Genomic DNA, 17,058 nt, shown 5'->3' on the forward strand with positions numbered 1-17,058 from the left:
CTGGGCAATGGCAAACCTGCAGGACAATGGCAAAGCCACCTGGGATGATGGCAAAGCCACTCAAGATGGTGACAAAGTCGCCCAGGACAATGGCAAAGTCACTCTGGGCAATGGCAAAGGCACCAGGATTGTGGCAGAGCCACTCAAGATGGTGACAAAGTGTCTCAGGATGATGGCAAAGCCACCCAAAGTGACAACAGGCTCACCCCAAATGTTGCCAAAGCCACCCGGGACGATGACAAAACCACTTGGGGCGATGCCAAAGCCACCAGGACGATGCCAAAGCCACTCAAGGTGGTCACAAAGTGTCTCAGGACAATGGCAAAGTCACTCTGGGCAATGGCAAAGGCACAAGGACAGTGACAAAGCCACCAGGACTGTGGCAAAGCTACTCAAGGTGGTGACAAAGTCTTGCAGGATGATGGCAAAGCCACCCAAAGTGACAACAGGCTCACCCCAAATGATGACAAAGCCACCAGGACGATGACAAAACCACTTGGGGTGACAACAAAGCCACCAGGACGATGACAAAACCACTTGGGGTGACAACAAAGCCACCAGGACAATGACAAAGCCACTCAAGATGGCGACAAAGTCACTCTGGGCAATGGCAAACCTGCAGGACAATGGCAAAGCCACCTGGGATGATGGCAAAGCCACCCAAAGTGATGACAGGCTCACCCCAAGCCACTCGGGACGATGACAAAACCACTTGGGGCGACGCCAAAGCCACCAGGACGATGCCAAAGCCCCCCAGGATGGGCAGCAAAGCCCCCCAGGACGTGACCTTCTCTCAGTGCTCCCCTCCCCAGCGTCCCCTGTCCCCTCCCCTGGCTCAGGCGGGCTCTGGGTGACCCCGGGGGGACAGGAGGGACCCACCTGCGCCCGCCTCACGTCGGCCTCGTCCTCCTCGTCCTGCGAGAGCAGCGAGTCCAGCTCGTCACTGCTGTGCACCAGGGGGGCTCGCCGGGGGTCCCGGGGGCGCCGGCAGAGCCCCCCCAGCTGCTCCGTGCTGGAGCCGAGCTCGGGGCTCCTGCTGGGGGGGGGGACATGGGGAAAGTCACCCCCAAAGCGGGGGGGACATCCCCAAAGCGGGTGCCCGAGGGTGAGCAGGGAATGTGGGGTGTCCCCATGCAGGCCGGGATGTGCGGAGGGTCCCAATGCCCAGATTTGGGGGGCTCAGGGATGCAGGAAGATCCCTGACCCCACTGGATTTGGGGGGCTCAGGGATGCAGGAACACCCCTGACCCCGCTGGATTTGGGGGGCTCAGGGATGCAGGAACACCCCTGACCCCGCTGGATTTGGGGGGCTCAGGGTTGGGGGTGTCCTCACCCAGGCATGGATAGATCCCAATCCCCAGATTTTGGGGGTTTGGGGATGCAGGAACACCCCTGACCCCGCTGGATTTGGGGGGTTTGGGGATGCAGGAAGATCCCTGACCCCGCTGGATTTGGGGGGTTTGGGGATGCAGGAAGATCCCTGACCCCGCTGGATTTGGGGGGTTTGGGGATGCAGGAAGATCCCTGACCCCGCTGGATTTGGGGTTTTGGGGATGCAGGAACATCCCTGACCCCGCTGGATTTGGGGGGCTCAGGGATGCAGGAACACCCCTGACCCCGCTGGATTTGGGGGGTTTGGGGATGCAGGAACATCCCTGACCCCGCTGGATTTGGGGGATCAGGGATGCAGGAACACCCCTGACCCCGCTGGATTTGGGGGGTTTGGGGATGCAGGAAGACCCCTGACCCCGCTGGATTTGGGGGGCTCAGGGATGCAGGAACACCCCTGACCCCGCTGGATTTGGGGGTGTCCCCACCCAGGCAGGGATGGATCCCAATCCCCAGGTTTGGGGGGCTCGGAGGACCCCCCCGACTCCTCTGGATTTGGGGGGGACGCTGGCCCGGGGGTCCCCCCTACCTGAGCTGCCCGTAGCCCGGGATGCCCCGCGGCTCCTTGCCCGGTTCCCAGCTGTGCCTCCGGAAAGGGTCCAGGGAGCTCCGCAGCGCCCCGGATCTCCGCAGGGACACGCCGGGGACTCGCCCTTCCTCCTCCTCCTCCTCCTCCTCCTCCTCATCCCAGGCCGTGCCGGGCTCCAGGACGGACACGCAGCGGCGCCTCGGGGGCGGGAGCCCCGCAGGGACCCCCCCGCAGGGCTCTGGGGCGACCTGGGGGGGCTCCAGGATTTTGGGAGGTTCCAGGATTTTTGGGGGCTCCCGGTGCCGCTCAGGGCCGGAAGGCGTGCAGGGGTCGGGGGGGGTCCAGCCCAGCCCTGAGGAGATTTTGGGGGGATCTCAGCCGGAGCAGGGGGGGCGGGAAAGTCAAAATCCACCCCCCCTGCCCAAGCTTGGGCTCTGGTGGTTATTCATTAAACCGGGAGGAATTCGGCCGGGAGGAGCGGGCAGGGAAGGGGAACGGGAATGGGAGAGGAACTGGGAAAATGGGAAATAATGGGAATGGGAATGGGAGAGGAACTGGGAAAATGGGAAACAATGGGAATGGGAGAGGAAATGGGGAAATGGGAAATTATGGGAATGGGAATGGGAGAGGAAACGGGAAAATGGGAAATGATGGGAATGGGAGAGGAAATGGGGAAATGGGAAACAATGGGAATGGGAGAGGAAATGGGAAAATGGGAAATGATGGGAATGGGAATGGGAGAGGAACTGGGAAAATGGGAAATAATGGGAATGGGAATGGGAGAGGAAATGGGAAAATGGGAAACAATGGGAATGGGAGAGGAACTGGGGAAATGGGAAATAATGGGAATGGGAGAGGAAATGGGAAAATGGGAAACAATGGGAATGGGAGAGGAACTGGGGAAATGGGAAATAATAGGAATGGGAATGGGAGAGGAACTGGGAAAATGGGATTGGGAATGGGAAATGGGAATGGGAACAGGAATGGGAAAATGGGAAAAAATGGGAAAATGGGATTGGGAATGGGAGCAACAGGGAATGGAAATGAAATGGGACTGGGATTGGGAAAATGGGAAATGGGAATGGGAACTGGAATGGGATTGGGAATGGGAGTGGGATTGGGAATGGAATGGGAAAGGGAGTGGGAATGGGAATGAATGGGAAGATGGGAATGGGAGAGGAAATGGGGAAATGGGAATGGGAATTATGGGAGTGGGAATGGGAAATGGGAAAGGGAATGGGTTTGGGAATGGGAGTGGGATTGGGAGGGGAAGGAATTCCCTTTCCAGGGGGAAAGGGATTGGGAATGGGAATGGGAAATGGGATTGGGACCCCCCTGCCCAGGGGGACCCTGCGAGGATGCAGCTCATCCGAGCCCCCAAATTCCAGCCCCTGAGGGGAGGGATAAACCCCCCCAGAGTGGGGAGAGGGACCTGGGGGCTTTAGAGGGACTGGGGGATGTGGGGTGGAATCTTGGATGGGACCTGGGGTGGATTTGGGATGGGGCTGGGAGAGGTTGTGGGATGGGAACACGGCGAGGTTTGGGATTGGGTCTGGGGTGGGATCTGAGCGGGTTTTGGGGTGGGATCTGAGCAGGTTTTGGGATGGGATCTAAGATGGGATCTGAGCAGGTTTTGGGATGGGATCTAAGATGGGATCTGAGCAGGTTTTGGGGTGGGATCTGAGCAGGTTTTGGGATGGGATCTAAGATGGGATCTGGGGCATTTCAGCCTGGCCATGGCCCCCTAAAAGGCCCCATGAGACCGGGAAACCCCTGGGAATCCCGACCCCCCTCCCAAAACCCCGACATCCTCCCAGAACCCCGACACCCCCTGAGCATCCCGAGCCAGCTGCTCCTGCTGGGATCCCCTCCTGGATCCCGGGCTGCTCCTGCTGGGATCCCCTCCTGGATCCCGGGCTGCTCCTGCTGGGATCCCCTCGATCCCTGTGCCCCAGCCCAATCCCACAATCCCCAAATCCCAACACCATTCCCGACATCCTGCCCTGGCCAGACTCACCCCACTGGGGACAGGGAGAGGACTGGGATGAGCTGGGATGAGCTGGGATGAGCTCAGCCGTTTTTCCTGTTTTTACATTCCCAGCCCGGTCAGCTGATTTAAAAAAGAAAAAAAACAACAACAAAAAAAACCCCGTTTTCCTTTGTGGATCTGCCCTTGGATCTGCCGGGGAGCGGCCACAAACGTGGGATAATAAATACGGAATAATAAAAAAATGAGGAGAGGAGCGTGGCCATCGGGGGAAAACCACAGGCACGGCTCTTCCCAAGAACCCACGAGGCTCCCCCCACGCAGATTTTGGGGTTCCCGGGCTCATCCAGGTGCAGAAAAGCAACCGGGATGAGCGGGAGCTTCCCAGAGCCTGGTGGGAACGTCAGGATGCAAATCCAAACTTCGGAGCAGGGAAAGGGAAATCCTGCAGCAGCTCCCCCCAAATCCCAATTCTGGGGCCAGTCCTGCCCCCCAAAATCCCGATCCTGGGGACAGCCCCTTCCCCAAATCCTGATCCTGCAGCAGCTCCCCCCAAATCCCGATCCTGGGGGAAGCTCCAGCCCCAAATCCGGATCCTGGGGACATTTCCCCCCCAAATCCTGATCCTGCAGCAGCTCCCCCCAAATCCCGATCCTGGGGCCAGTCCTGCCCCCAAAATCCCGATCTTGGGGACATCTTCACCCCTAAATCCCAATCCTGGGGAGATCCGTCCCCAAATCCTGGTCCTGGGGACATCTCCCCCTCCAAAATCCCGATCCTGGGGACAGCTTTGCCCCCAAATCCCAATCTGCAGCAGCTCCCCCCAAATCCCAATCCTGGGGGCAGCTCCAGCCCCAAATCCGGATCCTGGGGACATTTTCCCCCCCAAATCCCGGTCCTGGGGGCAGCCCCGAAATGTTGGTGGTGGAGCGGCGGGTTTGGATCCCGAACGGGACGCGGGAACAGCGGGATAACGGCGGACCGGGAATTTCGGGAGCTGCTCCGAGCTGGGAACGGCCAAACTCCTGCCCGGGATGGGGCGGGGTGGGCCGGGATTCCCGCTGGGAATTCCGGGGTTCCCGGAGGGCTTTGGAGCCGGGGGTGACAGAGTCGGGGGGGGGCTCCGGTGTTTTCCCGGGATCCCCGGTACCGGCGGGGAACGATCGGCGGGGGATCCCCATCCCGGGGGTGTCGGAGGGAGCCGGGACCACCTTGGGGGGACCACGGGGGTGTCCCGGGTGGGGGCCCTGGGGTGGGGTCAGGGGGGACTTTGGGGGTGTCCGGGTGTCCCCAGGTCACCCCGGCTCACCCCGGCTCACCCCGGACGCACCTGCGGGTGACGGGAGCGGGGGTTGAGCTCCGTGCGAGGCGGAAATTCCCAATTCCCGAGGGGTCCCGGCCCCGCGCCCCCTCCCCCTCGTCTCCCGCACTCCAAACCAACCAGGAACCATTGGCCGAGCGGATCCTTTTCCCTGTTAACCCTTTTCCCGCAGATCCGGGGCTGCCGCTCCCGTTCCCCAAATCCGCGACCGCTCCCCGTTCCCCCCTCGGCACCCCCCGATTCCCTTTCCCAGCGATTTCCAGGGATCGGGAACGGCCCCCGCGTCCCCCTCGGGGTGAAACTCTCCCTTCCCCACTCCCCGAGATCCCTCCCATGGGATTTACGCGTAATTCAGCTGGGAACCCCCAAAGCACCGCAGGGCAGGGCGGGGCTGACTCCGTGCCTCAGTTTCCCTGCCCCAAAGGCAGGAATTCCTTCTCTCCCGCACGGAATATTCCCTTTTTTTTTTTTTTCCCGCAGCCGGCAGAACCCCACATCCCACGGGGCTGGACCCCGACTCCACGGGGCTGCCCCCACATCCCCACCTTGTCCCGGTTCCGGACGGGTCACACACCTTGGACAGTCCCAGCACAGCCGGATCCAGGCGGGATTTCATCTCCTGGGAAAAACCAGCACGGAACGGCTCAATCCCGGCTCCATCCCGCTCCGGAGGCACCTGCGGTCCCCCAGCACCTCCGGGCTGGGGTGGGGGGGAAGCGATTCCCACCTCCCGGGAATATCTGGGAGCGTGGACAAAGCTCCGGGAGCGCCCGAAGCCCCCGCAGAGCCTCGGCCGGGGTGTCCCGCCGGCAGAAATCCCAGGAAAATCCCGAATTCCGCCCCCTCCGGAGCCAAACGGCCTCGGGTTCCGTCTCCCTCCGGGTATTCCCGGGGATTTGTCCCGCCGGGAACGTGTTTGTTTAAACAAACGGGTGGAACGGGGACCTTTGTGCGGGATTCGGGAGGTGCCAGGAGGTGACAACTCCCGGGACCCGAGCCCTGCCCGCTCCCGAAGCTTTTCCAGGGGATTTCGTCGGGAATTCTCTTTTCCAGGGCAGGGAATGAGCCTGGTTTCCCCCAGGTTTTTTTGGGGTTAAATTTTGGCCTCGCGGTTTCCTGGTTCTGCGGGTCCGCCCCGCGGTGCTTGTGTGCATAAACCTTTGGAATTAGGGTGGAATTTGGGAAGTTGGGGCTTAAATTCCTGGATGGAGGAGGAAATGGGGTCTTTGGGTCCTTGCTAAGCCAAGCTGTGATTCCGTAGAGGGACAAAAACCCCAGAGATATTCCAGGTGGAATCTTTCCCTGAAGTATTTCCAACCTGAACAATTCCATGATTTCCAAGGGGATTCTGGAATTGGCTCCTCCTCACCAGGGTCCCCTCGGGGCAGGGGGGGGGTCTCATCCTGCCCCGATGCCGCAGCTCCACCTCCCGAAATCCAGGGAGGTGCCAGGATTTGGGATCCAACAGGGACAATTCCTTTTCCCAACCAAAACCTTGCCCTAAAGCCCAATCCAGCTGCCGGGAATGAGCCACCCTCGCCCTTTTTCCAGCGGGAAATCCCGTGGGAGTGGCAGCAGATCCCGCTGGGATCATCCTTACCCCTCATCCCGCTGAGATTCCCGGCGCTCCAATCCTCCCGGCAGCTCGGATCCCACCGGCAAGGGAGGGGTGGGATCCGGGGGTGAGGAATTCCAGCCCCGGGACATTTTTTAGGGACAAAAGGGACACTGTTCCCTCGGGATCTCCGTCCACCAACACGGGAATTCTTGGCTGTGGGGTGATGGGAGCCACCAAATATTGGAATTTTTGGGGGTCATCTCCAAATATCGGGATTTTGAGGCAGCAAAATGCAAATCTTTTATTTTCCATGGAATTTCTGCAATTCCAGCAGCGGCACATGGAGGGAAATTGATGTCCGGCATCGCAGCAGCTCCAGAGGGAGGAACCCAAGGTCCCTGTGATCCTGATACTGGATCCCAGTGACCCCAGTGATCCTGGTGCCCAATCCCAATGATCCCATTACCTGATCCAAATGATCCAAGTGATCCCAGTGATCCCAGTGATCCTGGTACCCAATCCCAATGATCCAAGTGATCCCAGTGATCCCAGTGATCCTGGTACCCAATCCCAATGATCCCAATGATCCCTGTGATCCCATTACCTGATCCCAGTGATCCTTGTACCTGATCCAAATGATCCCTGTGATCCCAAGGATCCCAGTACTCAATCCCAGTGATCCCTGTGATCCCAATGATCTCTATGATCTCAGTACCCAAACCCAATGATCCCAATGATCTCTGAGATCCGTGTGCCCAATCCCAATGATCCCTGTGATCCCTGTGCCCGATCCCAATGATCCTTGTACCAAACCCCTGTGATCCCAGTGACCCCTGTGATCCCAGTACCCAATCCCAGTGACCCCTGTGATCCCAGTACCCGCTCCCTGTTACCCCTGTGACCAATCCCTGCAGGAATCACCATTTTACTCCCAAACCCCCAAAAAAGAACTCCCTGCATGCCTATCAACAACATTCCCCCTTCCCACGGCCCGGATCCCCTCCCAGCCCACGGATCCAACCATCGGATGACGCCCAGCGCTGGAAAGCGACCCTGGGAGTGGAGGAATCCCTGCTGGGATGGAATCCATGGAAAACCGGAGGTTTGGGGAGGTGCCTGGAGTGCAGGTCCGGAGCAGGTCCAGAGCAGGCCCGGAGCAGGCCCGGAGCAGGCCCGGAGCAGGTTCAGAGCAGGTCCGGAGCAGGCCCAGAGCAGGCCCGGAGCAGGCCCGGAGCAGGTCTGGAGCAGGCCCGGAGCAGGCCCGGAGCAGGCCCGGAGCAGGCCCGGAGCAGGTCTAGAGCAGGCCCGGAGCAGGTTCAGAGCAGGCCCGGAGCAGGTCCGGAGCAGGTTCAGAGCAGGCCCGGAGCAGGTCCGGAGCAGGCCCGGAGCAGGCCCGGAGCAGGCCTAGATGAGCGGGTAGGAGGCGTAGCTGGCGATGCCGCAGAGGTTGGAGGCGTTGCGGGCCATGCGGATGTACCCCGCGTCCCCGAAATGGACGCCCCAGCTTTGGGAACAGGGAGAAGAAAAAAGGGAAAAATCCTCGTTTTTTACAAGGAGAAGGTGCCAGGATCCTGGGAATCACTGAGCCATTCCCAGGGCGGCGGGAATGTTTATTTTTCTGTCTGCTCTGGGGTGTCCAGACTTAGAGGACACAGTCTCAAGCTACATCAGGGAAGGGATAGGTTGGATATTAGGAATAAATTTTTTACCAAAAGAATAATAAAGCACTGGAATGCTCTTCCCAGGGAGGTGTAGAATCACCATCTCTGGATGTATTTAAATAAACACTGGACATGGCACTGGGTGCTATAGTTGAGGTTTTAGGGCATAGGCTGGACTCAGTGATCTCACCTCAGGGTCTTACCTGTTCTTCACCAGCCAATATTCCTTGTTTTCCAGGGAGCCGTATCCCACCACCAGCACCCCGTGGTTCACCTCCTGCGAGCACTGGGGGTCATCAAACACCCCTGGGGAGGGAGAAAACACGGAATTCCAACGGGTCCCAGCCTCCCTCCAGGAATTCACCGCCAGCCTCCCAAATCCCACTTGAATTCCCAATGATCCCTCTCAGCAGGGGAAGGACTCTGGGGTGAAAGAAAGGAAGAAGGTGGATTTGGAAGGTTGGAAGAGCACTAAAGGCCTCAAGACCACCCCACTCCAGCCTCCCTCCAGGAATTAACCCCCGAAATTCCCGAATTCCGCCCAATTCTCACCGGAGCGGTAGAGGAAGAAGCTGGGCCGGGTGGCGTCGATGGCCACGGCCACGGGGCCCACGGTGGCCACGGCGTCCCTGAGCGCAGCCTCGTCACCCTCGGGCAGCTCCACGAACCGGGAGCAGGAGGCGGCGCGGGCGGAGGCGTTGTAGTGGCACGTCCCGTTCTGATGGGAAACGGGAAAGAAATGGGAAATGGGAATGAGCTGGGAAACAGGGACCAGGCAGGAAACGGGAATGAGCCAAGGAATGGGAATGAGCTGGGAAACGGGAATGAGCCAAGGAATGGGAATGAGAGGGGAAATGGGAATGAGCTGGGAAATGGGAACCAGGTGGGAAATGGGAACAAGCCAAGAATGGGAATGTGCCAAGGAATGGGAACCAGCTGGGAAATGGGAATGAGCTGGGAAACGGGAACGAGCCAAGGAAATGGGAACAAGCCAAGAAATGGGAATGAGCCAATGGGATCCAGGAGCGTTCCCAGACCCCCGTCTGACCCCATCCAGTCCCACCATCCCCATCCTTGGTTTGTTTCCCAGAGCATTCTCCGTCCTTTTTCCTCAAAAGCATCCAAAATTCCAACACCATCCTGAGGTTGGTTCCCCTTCCCAATCCCAAATCCAGCACAAGCTTTCATCCTCATCCTCCCTATCCACAGATGCTTCTCATTCCCTCCAGATCCCAGGAACAGCAGCTTTTCCCTCTGTAGATCCACATTGGAGAGTAAATTCCTGCTTTTTCTCCGATTGAGCTGTTGTTGCTCTGACCCATTTCCCAGGATTGTGTTTTCAGGAGGCTCCTGACCCATTTTTCCCTCCCCTCCAGCTCGTTGCTTAAGAAATGGTGAAATAACCAGGTAGGAATTCCAGCTCCTGGTCCAGTCACTCCCCTCCAAATAACTTCAAGGTTCCTGGGATGGCTTTGGACACTGAGGTGCCACCAGGAAACTGGGGCAGGGGGAATTGGATGGGAGAGGAGGGAGGAAAAAAAGGAACAGGGTGAGGTTTCCACGGATTTTCCTGGAAAAGAGGTTTTCGAGGCCCACCTGAGCCGTGTAGGGATAGGACTCCTCGGACTCGATGCCGCCATTGTCGATGATGTACTGGAACGCCTCTGTCATGAACCCCCCAGCACAGCCCTTGTTCCCGTACATCCTGGAGCAATCCACCAGGTTCTGGACGCTCAGGGACACCAAATTCCCGGTTTTCAGCTTCACCTGCGCTTCCAGCGCTCCCACGGCACTGAAGGCCCAGCAGGATCCGCAGGCGCCCTGGGAAGGAGGCGGGAGAGGCTCAGGAGCTGCCCCGGCGAGGCTCACCTGGTTCTTCACCTGGGGCGAGGCTCACCTGGTTCTTCACCTCGGTCACACAGCCCTTGTCCCGCCAGTCCAGGGCCTCGGGGACGTCACCGAGCGGCCGGGATTGGGCTGGGAATGCGGAATTCCGACGGGGACGAGGACGGAGCTGGAGCCCTGTCAGTGAAGCCGCCACCTCCTCGCTGGTCTGGTGGGAAGGAGAATGCCAGAGGGTGATTCCTGCTCTCTTGTCAGCCCCACATGAGGGTGTTGGGGGTGCAGTGGGAGTTCGGAGGTGGAATTGGCTGTGGGGGATCCTCAACTTCTTGTTTTTCCATTTAATTTCAAGGGTTTCGTCAGAAAAGGAGAAGCTCAGCTCCAGCTCCCCAAATCCCTGGAAACTGGGTCATAAATCCCCCCTCTCAAATTTGGGATGATCCATAAATATCCCAAACAACCATGACAGCTCCTGTGCGCCCCAAATTCCACCCCAGGGAGTTCTTTCCTCACAGAATTCCAGAGCAGCCCGTCCCCGGCTGCTGGATCCCACCAGGATGGGCTGAGGGGGATGTCAGGAGTTTTCCCACCTCCAACCCACCAAAATCCAGGTTGAGTCACCCTCCAGGGCAATTCCAGAGGGTTGGAACTGCTCCCAGCACCCACCATGTCCCCCAGGTGGTTCATCCCCAGCGTGTAGGAGCGGAGGCCCAGGGAGTGCTCCAGGTTGTGGAGGGTCACCAGCCACAGGTTCTTCTCCCACGTCAGGCGACGGAGCAAATCCTCCTGGAATTCCAGCAGGGCCCTGTCGGAGCTGGGACAGCCCCTCCAGAGCCACCCCACCCCAGTTCATCCCAGTAAAGGCTGTTGGGAGCCCCAGCTGGGTCATCCCTGGGGAGCAGCCGCGCTTGGAAGCGCCATCGGATCTTCTCCAGCTGGTGGTCACCCCCCAGGAGAGCCCCCCAGGATATTCCCAGGACATCCCCAGCTCCCCCTCTGTCACATTCCCACCTGGGGATGATATTCCTTGCCGTAGGATTTTTTCCAGAGCTCCCAGTGCCGGTCCAGCGCGGGGTCGGGGTGTCCCAGTGCCAGCACCAGCAGGGCCAGGAGGGCGGCGGGAGCCAGAGGCTCCATCCCGGGATTCGGAGCAGGAGCCGAGGGCTCGGAGCCGGGATTGACCCCTCGGTGACAAATCCGGTCTGGGCAGGGAGGTGACAACACCCCGGTGACCTGGTGGTGCCACCAGCCCGCCCGGACACGCAGCCCGAAATTCCCTGCAGGGGAGAATCCGGCAGCCAGCCCCGTGTCCGTGAGGGCAGGCCAGGACACATCCGAGCTGCTGGGACAAATCCATGCCCAAAAATCCCCAAATTCCCTGGGTTTACCCAACCTGTGCCCCCCAGGATGGGACACACCGACAATCCCACAATCCAGGTGGAGCTCCGGGGTGAGACGGACCCCAATAAATCCCCATAAATCCACTTGTACCAGAGTTTTGCTTCCTCAAAGTGCTCCTGGGGCGGGGATTAAAACATCAAAGCCGCCCGAATTACCTCCAGAAGCTGCTCCGGGGCGGCTCCGACCTCCAGCGCCAGGAGGGGGGGCCGGGGAGGGGACTTGGGGTCGGATCCGGAGCGTTCCCGGGGCCGGCACGCCGGGATTTGGGGCGCGGGGCAGCGGCGCCGTGGGGAGAAATCACGAGCCAGGAAATGAGGGAATGAGGAACCGAAAGTCCCAATTTCGATTTCAGTTCGGAGCTGAGGGGCCAGCAGGGCCAGAGCTTCTAGAAAACACCCAGGAACTGAGAGGGTTTGTCCTTCCAGCACCCCAAAAATGCGGGGTGAGAGTGGGGTCACAGCTCAGGGTGGGTTTTGGGAGCTCCAGGTGGGAATGGGGAGAACTGAGCCCCCAGCTCCCCCCTGATCCCTCCAAAGCCAGATCTGGGGAAAACATCCTGGTTATTCCCCTCCAGATGGGAAAAAAGGGATGGGATCAGGATCCATATGAGGATCAGAGCACTAATCCATGTAAAGATATTCCCAGTTCCTCCAGTTAATCCACAGACAGAAAAGTTTTATCCACATGGAATTCCCAATCAAGTCCAGCTGGAGCATCCCCACAAGGACAGCAAGGAGATTTGTCCCACCCCAGGCTGGTGGTGGCACCACCTGCACCTGGACTCTTTGGGAATCATGGAATGGTTTGGGAAGGGATGGCAGGGACACCTCCCGGGAAGGAATTCCCTCCCCACATCCCCAAACCCCGCTGTCCCTGCAAGCCAAGAACCAGAAGTGACCCATTTTGGGTATTTTATCCAAAATTTATTAGCGGGAAGCGGAGGGGGCGACAGGGACCGGGCGGAATTCCCGTGTGTCTCCGTGGCATCCCGGCTGGCTCAGTGCTGCTTCCGCCGGAACGAGCAGCCTGGGGGAGCAAACACAAACCTGCCAACGCTGCATCTCTCTGGCAATGGCAATTCCACCTCTCCCAACCCAAATTTTGGGGGATTCCACAGGTGAAGGCTCCCAAGAACAGCCAGAATTCCAAACCTCTCCTTGGAATTCCAACCCTCCACCAGAATTCCAAAACTACTCAGGGGGGGAATCAGTCCCCCTGAGGTCCCAAATCCCCCCTGGGATCCCAAATCCCCCCACCCCAAGCAGGAACCAGCCCCTCCCAGGGTCCCATCACCCTCCAGTGGGATCCACACCCAAAAATTCCCATCCCAAAAATTCCCAGATCCTCCCAAGCCCTCCTTGGATGGCACCTCCCCATGGCGCAGCCCCAGATTCCTCCATCCCTCTCCTCGGGATTCCCGGGATTCCCAAAGCCCCACCGGGATACCCACCCTCGGTGAGCCGAGCCTTGCCCCCCGTGGGCTGGCACAGCACCGTGGAGCAGCCCACGCAGAGCACCACGGTCTGGGCATGGCTAAACACGGTCGTGATCTTGTAACAGCCTGCGGGGACAACGTGGGGACAGCGGAGTCACCGGGGGGCACACGGGCAAGGGGACCGGGACACGTGGAGGGACAACGGGACAAGGCAGGAAACGCGTGGAGGGACACGAAAAGGGGACCCCGAGAGGGACACAGAGGGAGAGCCCGGTGGGAAACGGGGAAGGACACGAAGAGATGGCGGGAGATGGTGAAAGAAACACGTGGAAAGGAACGGAGGGTAGGGCAACGAGAGAGCGGGGACAACAGCGGGACACGGGGAGACCCTCGGTGCCCACCGGGGCACTTGACGTCCATGAAATACGAGTTGGGGCTCTGCACCAGCCGCTTCTTCTTGTGCTTGCGCTTCTCCTCCTCGGGAGACGGGTGCAACAGGTCCTTGGCGAGCTGCGGGGACACCGGGATCGGTCAGTCCTGGGGGCACCGCGATCGCGATCGCTCCCGCTCCCCCCCTCCGTCCCCTCACGCCGCTGCCGCCATCTTGGAGCTCCCCCCTTAGCGCTCCTCGCCCTCAGCGCCCCGCGCGCCCCCGGCCCCGCCGCCCTCCCCGCGCCTTCCCCGCGTCCTCCCGCCCCTCGCTGGCCCCGCCGGGCGCGGTCCCGGGGCGGCCGCGGGGGCGGCGGAGCCCGGGCAGGGTCGGGCCGCACTCACGGGCATGGCGGCGGCGGCGTGAGAGGCCGGAAAGGGACGGGCTCAGCTCCGCACCGCCATTTCCGCTGTGGGGCGGCCCCAGGGGCGGAAGTGGGGCGGTGCCATCGTTGGGCTGTGGACGTGGTGTTGACGCCATTTTGGGAAGGTCGCTCACTTAGCCGCCTTTTGGGACGGTCGTTAAAGTTTTGTCACTTTGAGGAAGGCCCCTCTCATTGCTGCCATTTGGGGTGGTCCTTTAAACTGTCGGAATTTAGGAAGGTGCCTCATTGTCAGTAGGGTCGTTCGTGTTTCCGCCATTCTGAGACGGTCCCTATGTTGCCGCCCTTTTGGGGAGGCCGTCATGGCCGTCCGCCATTTTGGGAAGGTCACTGAACGGCTGCCATCTTGGGATGGTGGCACTTGCGCCATTTTGGGAGTGGCATATCGGACTCGTGACGTAAGGGTATCGATTTGGTGACATCATCAGGGCGTGGTGTCACGGCGGGAGGCGGGGCCGCAGCCAGGCCCCGCCCGGGGGGGCCGGCCCGGTCCCGGTGGCGGCGGGCGGTGGCGGGGGCCATGGCCAAGGCCTACGACCACCTCTTCAAACTGCTGCTGATCGGGGACAGCGGCGTGGGCAAGACCTGCCTCGTCATCCGCTTCGCCGAGGACAACTTCAGCAGCACCTACATCTCCACCATCGGTGAGTGGGACCCCCCCCAGGACCCCTCCGGGACCCCCTCCGGGACCCCCCCAACGGGGACCCACCGGGATTCACCGGCACTTCCCAAACCGGGACCCCCCCCAACCTGAGACCCCCCCCCCCAGTGCGACCCTCCCCAACTGGGAACCTCCGGGATTCACCGGGACCTCCCAACGGGACCCATCGGGATTGTTTGGGACTCCAATCCTGGGAGCCCTCCGGGATCCCCCAACCGAGATTCACCGGGATCCCCCCTCTCCGAAATCCTCCCGGGACCCCTCCCAGATCTCTCTGCCTCGGGACCCCCATCCCGGGATTCACCGCGACCTCCCCTCTCTGAAATTCCCCCGGGACCCCTCCCAGATCCTTCCGCCCCGGGACCCCACCGGGACCCCCATCCCGGGATTCACCGGGATCCCTCCTCTCCGAAATCCTCCCGGGACTCCTCCCTGATCCCTCCTCCCCGGAACCCACCGGGACCCCCATCCCGGGATTCACTGGGACCCTGGCACTCAGCAAGAACCCCCATCCCAAAATCGCCGGGACCCCCACGCTGGAATTCACCAGAACCCCCCACCGGGAACCTACCGGGTTCTTCCCGGGAACCTCCACCCCGGAATGCCCCGGGATTCCCTTCCCGGATTTTGCCCCCGCCTCTCCCGGAGATCCAGATGGTTGCTGGGCGCCGGAATGGCGGCACTGGGAGCACTGGGAGCACTGGGAGGGGACCGGTTCTGCTCCCCAGCTCCCAGTGCCCCCCTCACTTTCCCCCAGGGATCGACTTCAAGATCCGCACTGTGGATATCGATGGGAAAAAGATCAAGCTGCAGGTCTGGTGAGTCGGGGATGGGGGGTGCTTAGGGAGGGTAGGAGACCCCCAAATCCCCCCAAAAATTCCCCCAAAATCCCCAAAACCGCCCCGTTTCCACAGGGACACGGCGGGACAGGAGCGCTTCAAAACCATCACCACGGCCTATTACCGCGGAGCCGTGGTACGGGGAGGGGGCTACACCCCGGGGGGGGGGACCCTGGGGGTGAGGACCCCACCCCAAAACCGCGGGCAGGGGGTCCCGACCCCCCCCATGACCCCCGATCCCCCCCCAGGGCATCGTCCTGGTGTACGACATCACGGACGAGAAATCCTTTGAGAACATCCAGAACTGGATGAAAAGCATCAAGGAGGTGGGTGGGGGATTCCGGTGGGGGTTTCGGGCGGGGGTCGCGGGGGTCCTGCCCGTGTTTCCCTCCCCTCTCCCCAGAACGCCTCGGCCGGGGTGGAGCGGCTCCTCCTGGGCAACAAGTGCGACATGGAGGGGAGGAGGAAAGTGCAGCGGGACGCGGCCGAGAAGGTGGGAGGGGGCTCTGGGAGGGAAGTGGGGTGCTGGGGGGGTGCCTGGGGGTGGGACTGGGGGGTCTGGAGGCTGCTTTGGGGCTGGGGGGCTCTGGGGACACGCTGGAGGAGTCTGTGGGGCTGGGACTGTGGGGGCTCCATGGGAATTGGGGGGTCACAGGAGGTTTAGGGGGGTTCGTGGGATTGTGGGGATCACAGGGGGTTTGGGGAGGGTCCCAGGGGGCTGGAGGGGCTGCGTGGGGATCACAGGGGGGTCGTGGTGCCTCAGCTGGCCAAGGAACACGGGATTCGCTTCTTCGAGACCAGCGCCAAGTCCAGCGAGAACGTGGAGGAGGTGAGGGGGGGGTCCCTGCGACTGCACCCCCAGGTTTGCCGGGACGGGGGATCCCTCCCTCCTCCTGGAGGGGGTCCCCAAGCACTGCCCCCCTCTCTGAGCAGCCCCTGTCCCCCCAGGCCTTCTGCACGCTGGCACGGGACATCCTGCACAAATCCTTCTGCAAAGCCGTGAGTGGGGCCGGGATTTGAGGGGTGGGGGGCAGGCCAGGGACCCCCCTGCGCCCCCCTGACCCCCTGCTCTCTCCACAGCCCCCCGGCAGCAGCAGCAGGGCCCTGCTGGAGCCCGGCCCCCCCCGGAAGGCCGGAGGGAGATGCTCCCTGGGGTAGGGGCTCGGGAGCTCCCCGAGACCCCCGGGGCAGCGCGGGCGCCTCTCCGGAGGGATCTGGGGGGGAATCTGGGGGGATTTGGGGCTGCCCCCCTCTCTCCTTGTGCCATAAAGCCCCGCTGTGCCTTGTCCCGGCTCCGGAGTCTCTTTGATGGGGGTTTGGAGGGGGTAGAACGGGGTCGGGACCGGGATTGGCGCTGAGACGGGGATCGGGATCGGGATCAGGATTGGAGATGGGATCGAGATCAGGACCGGGACCGGGATTGCGACTGGGACCGGGATCGGAGACGGGATCGGGACCGGGACCGGAGACAGGATCGCGGTCGGGACCGGGATCGGCATCGCGACCGGGACCGGGATCGGGATTAGAGACGGGATCGAGATCGAAATTGCGATCGAGACCAGGACCGGGACCGGGATCGGGATCGGGATCGGAAACGGGGTTGAGATAGGGACCGGGACCGGG

The 17,058-nt window shown here is 61.2% G+C and overlaps 3 protein-coding genes across 5 annotated transcripts; 1 reads left to right on the forward strand and 2 right to left on the reverse strand.

Moving 5' to 3' along the window:
* Positions 1-7,059: 7,059 nt before the first annotated feature.
* Positions 7,060-12,014, reverse strand: CTSS (cathepsin S). Of its 2 annotated transcripts, XR_011676927.1 has the most exons (9): positions 11,844-12,014; positions 11,299-11,489; positions 10,954-11,073; positions 10,343-10,498; positions 10,042-10,266; positions 8,998-9,163; positions 8,649-8,751; positions 7,616-8,288; positions 7,060-7,522 (listed from the first exon to the last, which is right to left on the reverse strand). XR_011676927.1 is itself a non-coding variant. In XM_071417528.1 (8 exons), the coding sequence occupies exons 2-8, from the start codon at positions 11,422-11,424 to the stop codon at positions 8,189-8,191; spliced, it is 996 nt and encodes a 331-aa protein (XP_071273629.1). In that variant the 5' UTR covers positions 11,425-11,489; positions 11,844-12,014; the 3' UTR covers positions 7,060-8,188. The 2 variants fall into 2 exon arrangements, 1 of the variants encoding a protein (XP_071273629.1); XM_071417528.1 differs by having other exon boundaries at positions 7,060-8,288.
* Positions 12,015-12,589: 575 nt separating this feature from the next.
* Positions 12,590-14,044, reverse strand: RPS27 (ribosomal protein S27). The gene is made up of 4 exons (XM_071417559.1): positions 13,898-14,044; positions 13,525-13,633; positions 13,139-13,249; positions 12,590-12,714 (listed from the first exon to the last, which is right to left on the reverse strand). Exons 1-4 carry the CDS (start codon positions 13,901-13,903, stop codon positions 12,686-12,688), a joined length of 255 nt encoding a protein of 84 aa, XP_071273660.1. The 5' UTR covers positions 13,904-14,044; the 3' UTR covers positions 12,590-12,685.
* A 209-nt stretch (positions 14,045-14,253) lies between these two features.
* Positions 14,254-16,946, forward strand: RAB13 (RAB13, member RAS oncogene family). Of its 2 annotated transcripts, none has more exons than XM_071417534.1 (8): positions 14,254-14,579; positions 15,354-15,414; positions 15,511-15,571; positions 15,684-15,761; positions 15,839-15,928; positions 16,237-16,264; positions 16,384-16,434; positions 16,516-16,946. In XM_071417534.1, exons 1-8 carry the CDS (start codon positions 14,456-14,458, stop codon positions 16,791-16,793), a joined length of 771 nt encoding a protein of 256 aa, XP_071273635.1. In that variant the 5' UTR covers positions 14,254-14,455; the 3' UTR covers positions 16,794-16,946. The 2 variants fall into 2 exon arrangements, with proteins under 2 accessions (XP_071273635.1, XP_071273636.1); XM_071417535.1 differs by having other exon boundaries at positions 14,281-14,579; positions 16,199-16,264; positions 16,516-16,721.
* The last annotated feature ends 112 nt before the right edge of the window (positions 16,947-17,058 follow it).

The sequence above is a fragment of the Agelaius tricolor genome, unplaced genomic scaffold, assembly GCF_023055355.1.
Source record: "Agelaius tricolor isolate 1412-34295 unplaced genomic scaffold, bAgeTri1.0.p SCAF_69, whole genome shotgun sequence".
NCBI lineage: Eukaryota > Metazoa > Chordata > Aves > Passeriformes > Icteridae > Agelaius > Agelaius tricolor.

Excerpts from the sequence above, each read along its gene's own strand:
- CTSS (XM_071417528.1), bottom strand. The coding sequence starts at position 11,424 with ATGGAGCCTCTGGCTCCCGCCGCCCTCCTGGCCCTGCTGGTGCTGGCA. Across the intron at positions 8,752-8,997 it reads CTTCTTCCTCTACCGCTCCG|GGGTGTTTGATGACCCCCAG; the intron begins GTGAGAATTGGG and ends CTCCCTCCCCAG. Across the intron at positions 8,289-8,648 it reads TATTGGCTGGTGAAGAACAG|CTGGGGCGTCCATTTCGGGG; the intron begins GTAAGACCCTGA and ends CTGTTCCCAAAG.
- RPS27 (XM_071417559.1), bottom strand. Across the intron at positions 13,250-13,524 it reads CATGGACGTCAAGTGCCCCG|GCTGTTACAAGATCACGACC; the intron begins GTGGGCACCGAG and ends TTGTCCCCGCAG. Across the intron at positions 12,715-13,138 it reads CAAGGCTCGGCTCACCGAGG|GCTGCTCGTTCCGGCGGAAG; the intron begins GTGGGTATCCCG and ends TTGCTCCCCCAG.
- RAB13 (XM_071417534.1), top strand. The coding sequence starts at position 14,456 with ATGGCCAAGGCCTACGACCACCTCTTCAAACTGCTGCTGATCGGGGAC. Across the intron at positions 16,265-16,383 it reads CCAGCGAGAACGTGGAGGAG|GCCTTCTGCACGCTGGCACG; the intron begins GTGAGGGGGGGG and ends CTGTCCCCCCAG. Across the intron at positions 16,435-16,515 it reads ACAAATCCTTCTGCAAAGCC|CCCCCCGGCAGCAGCAGCAG; the intron begins GTGAGTGGGGCC and ends CTCTCTCCACAG.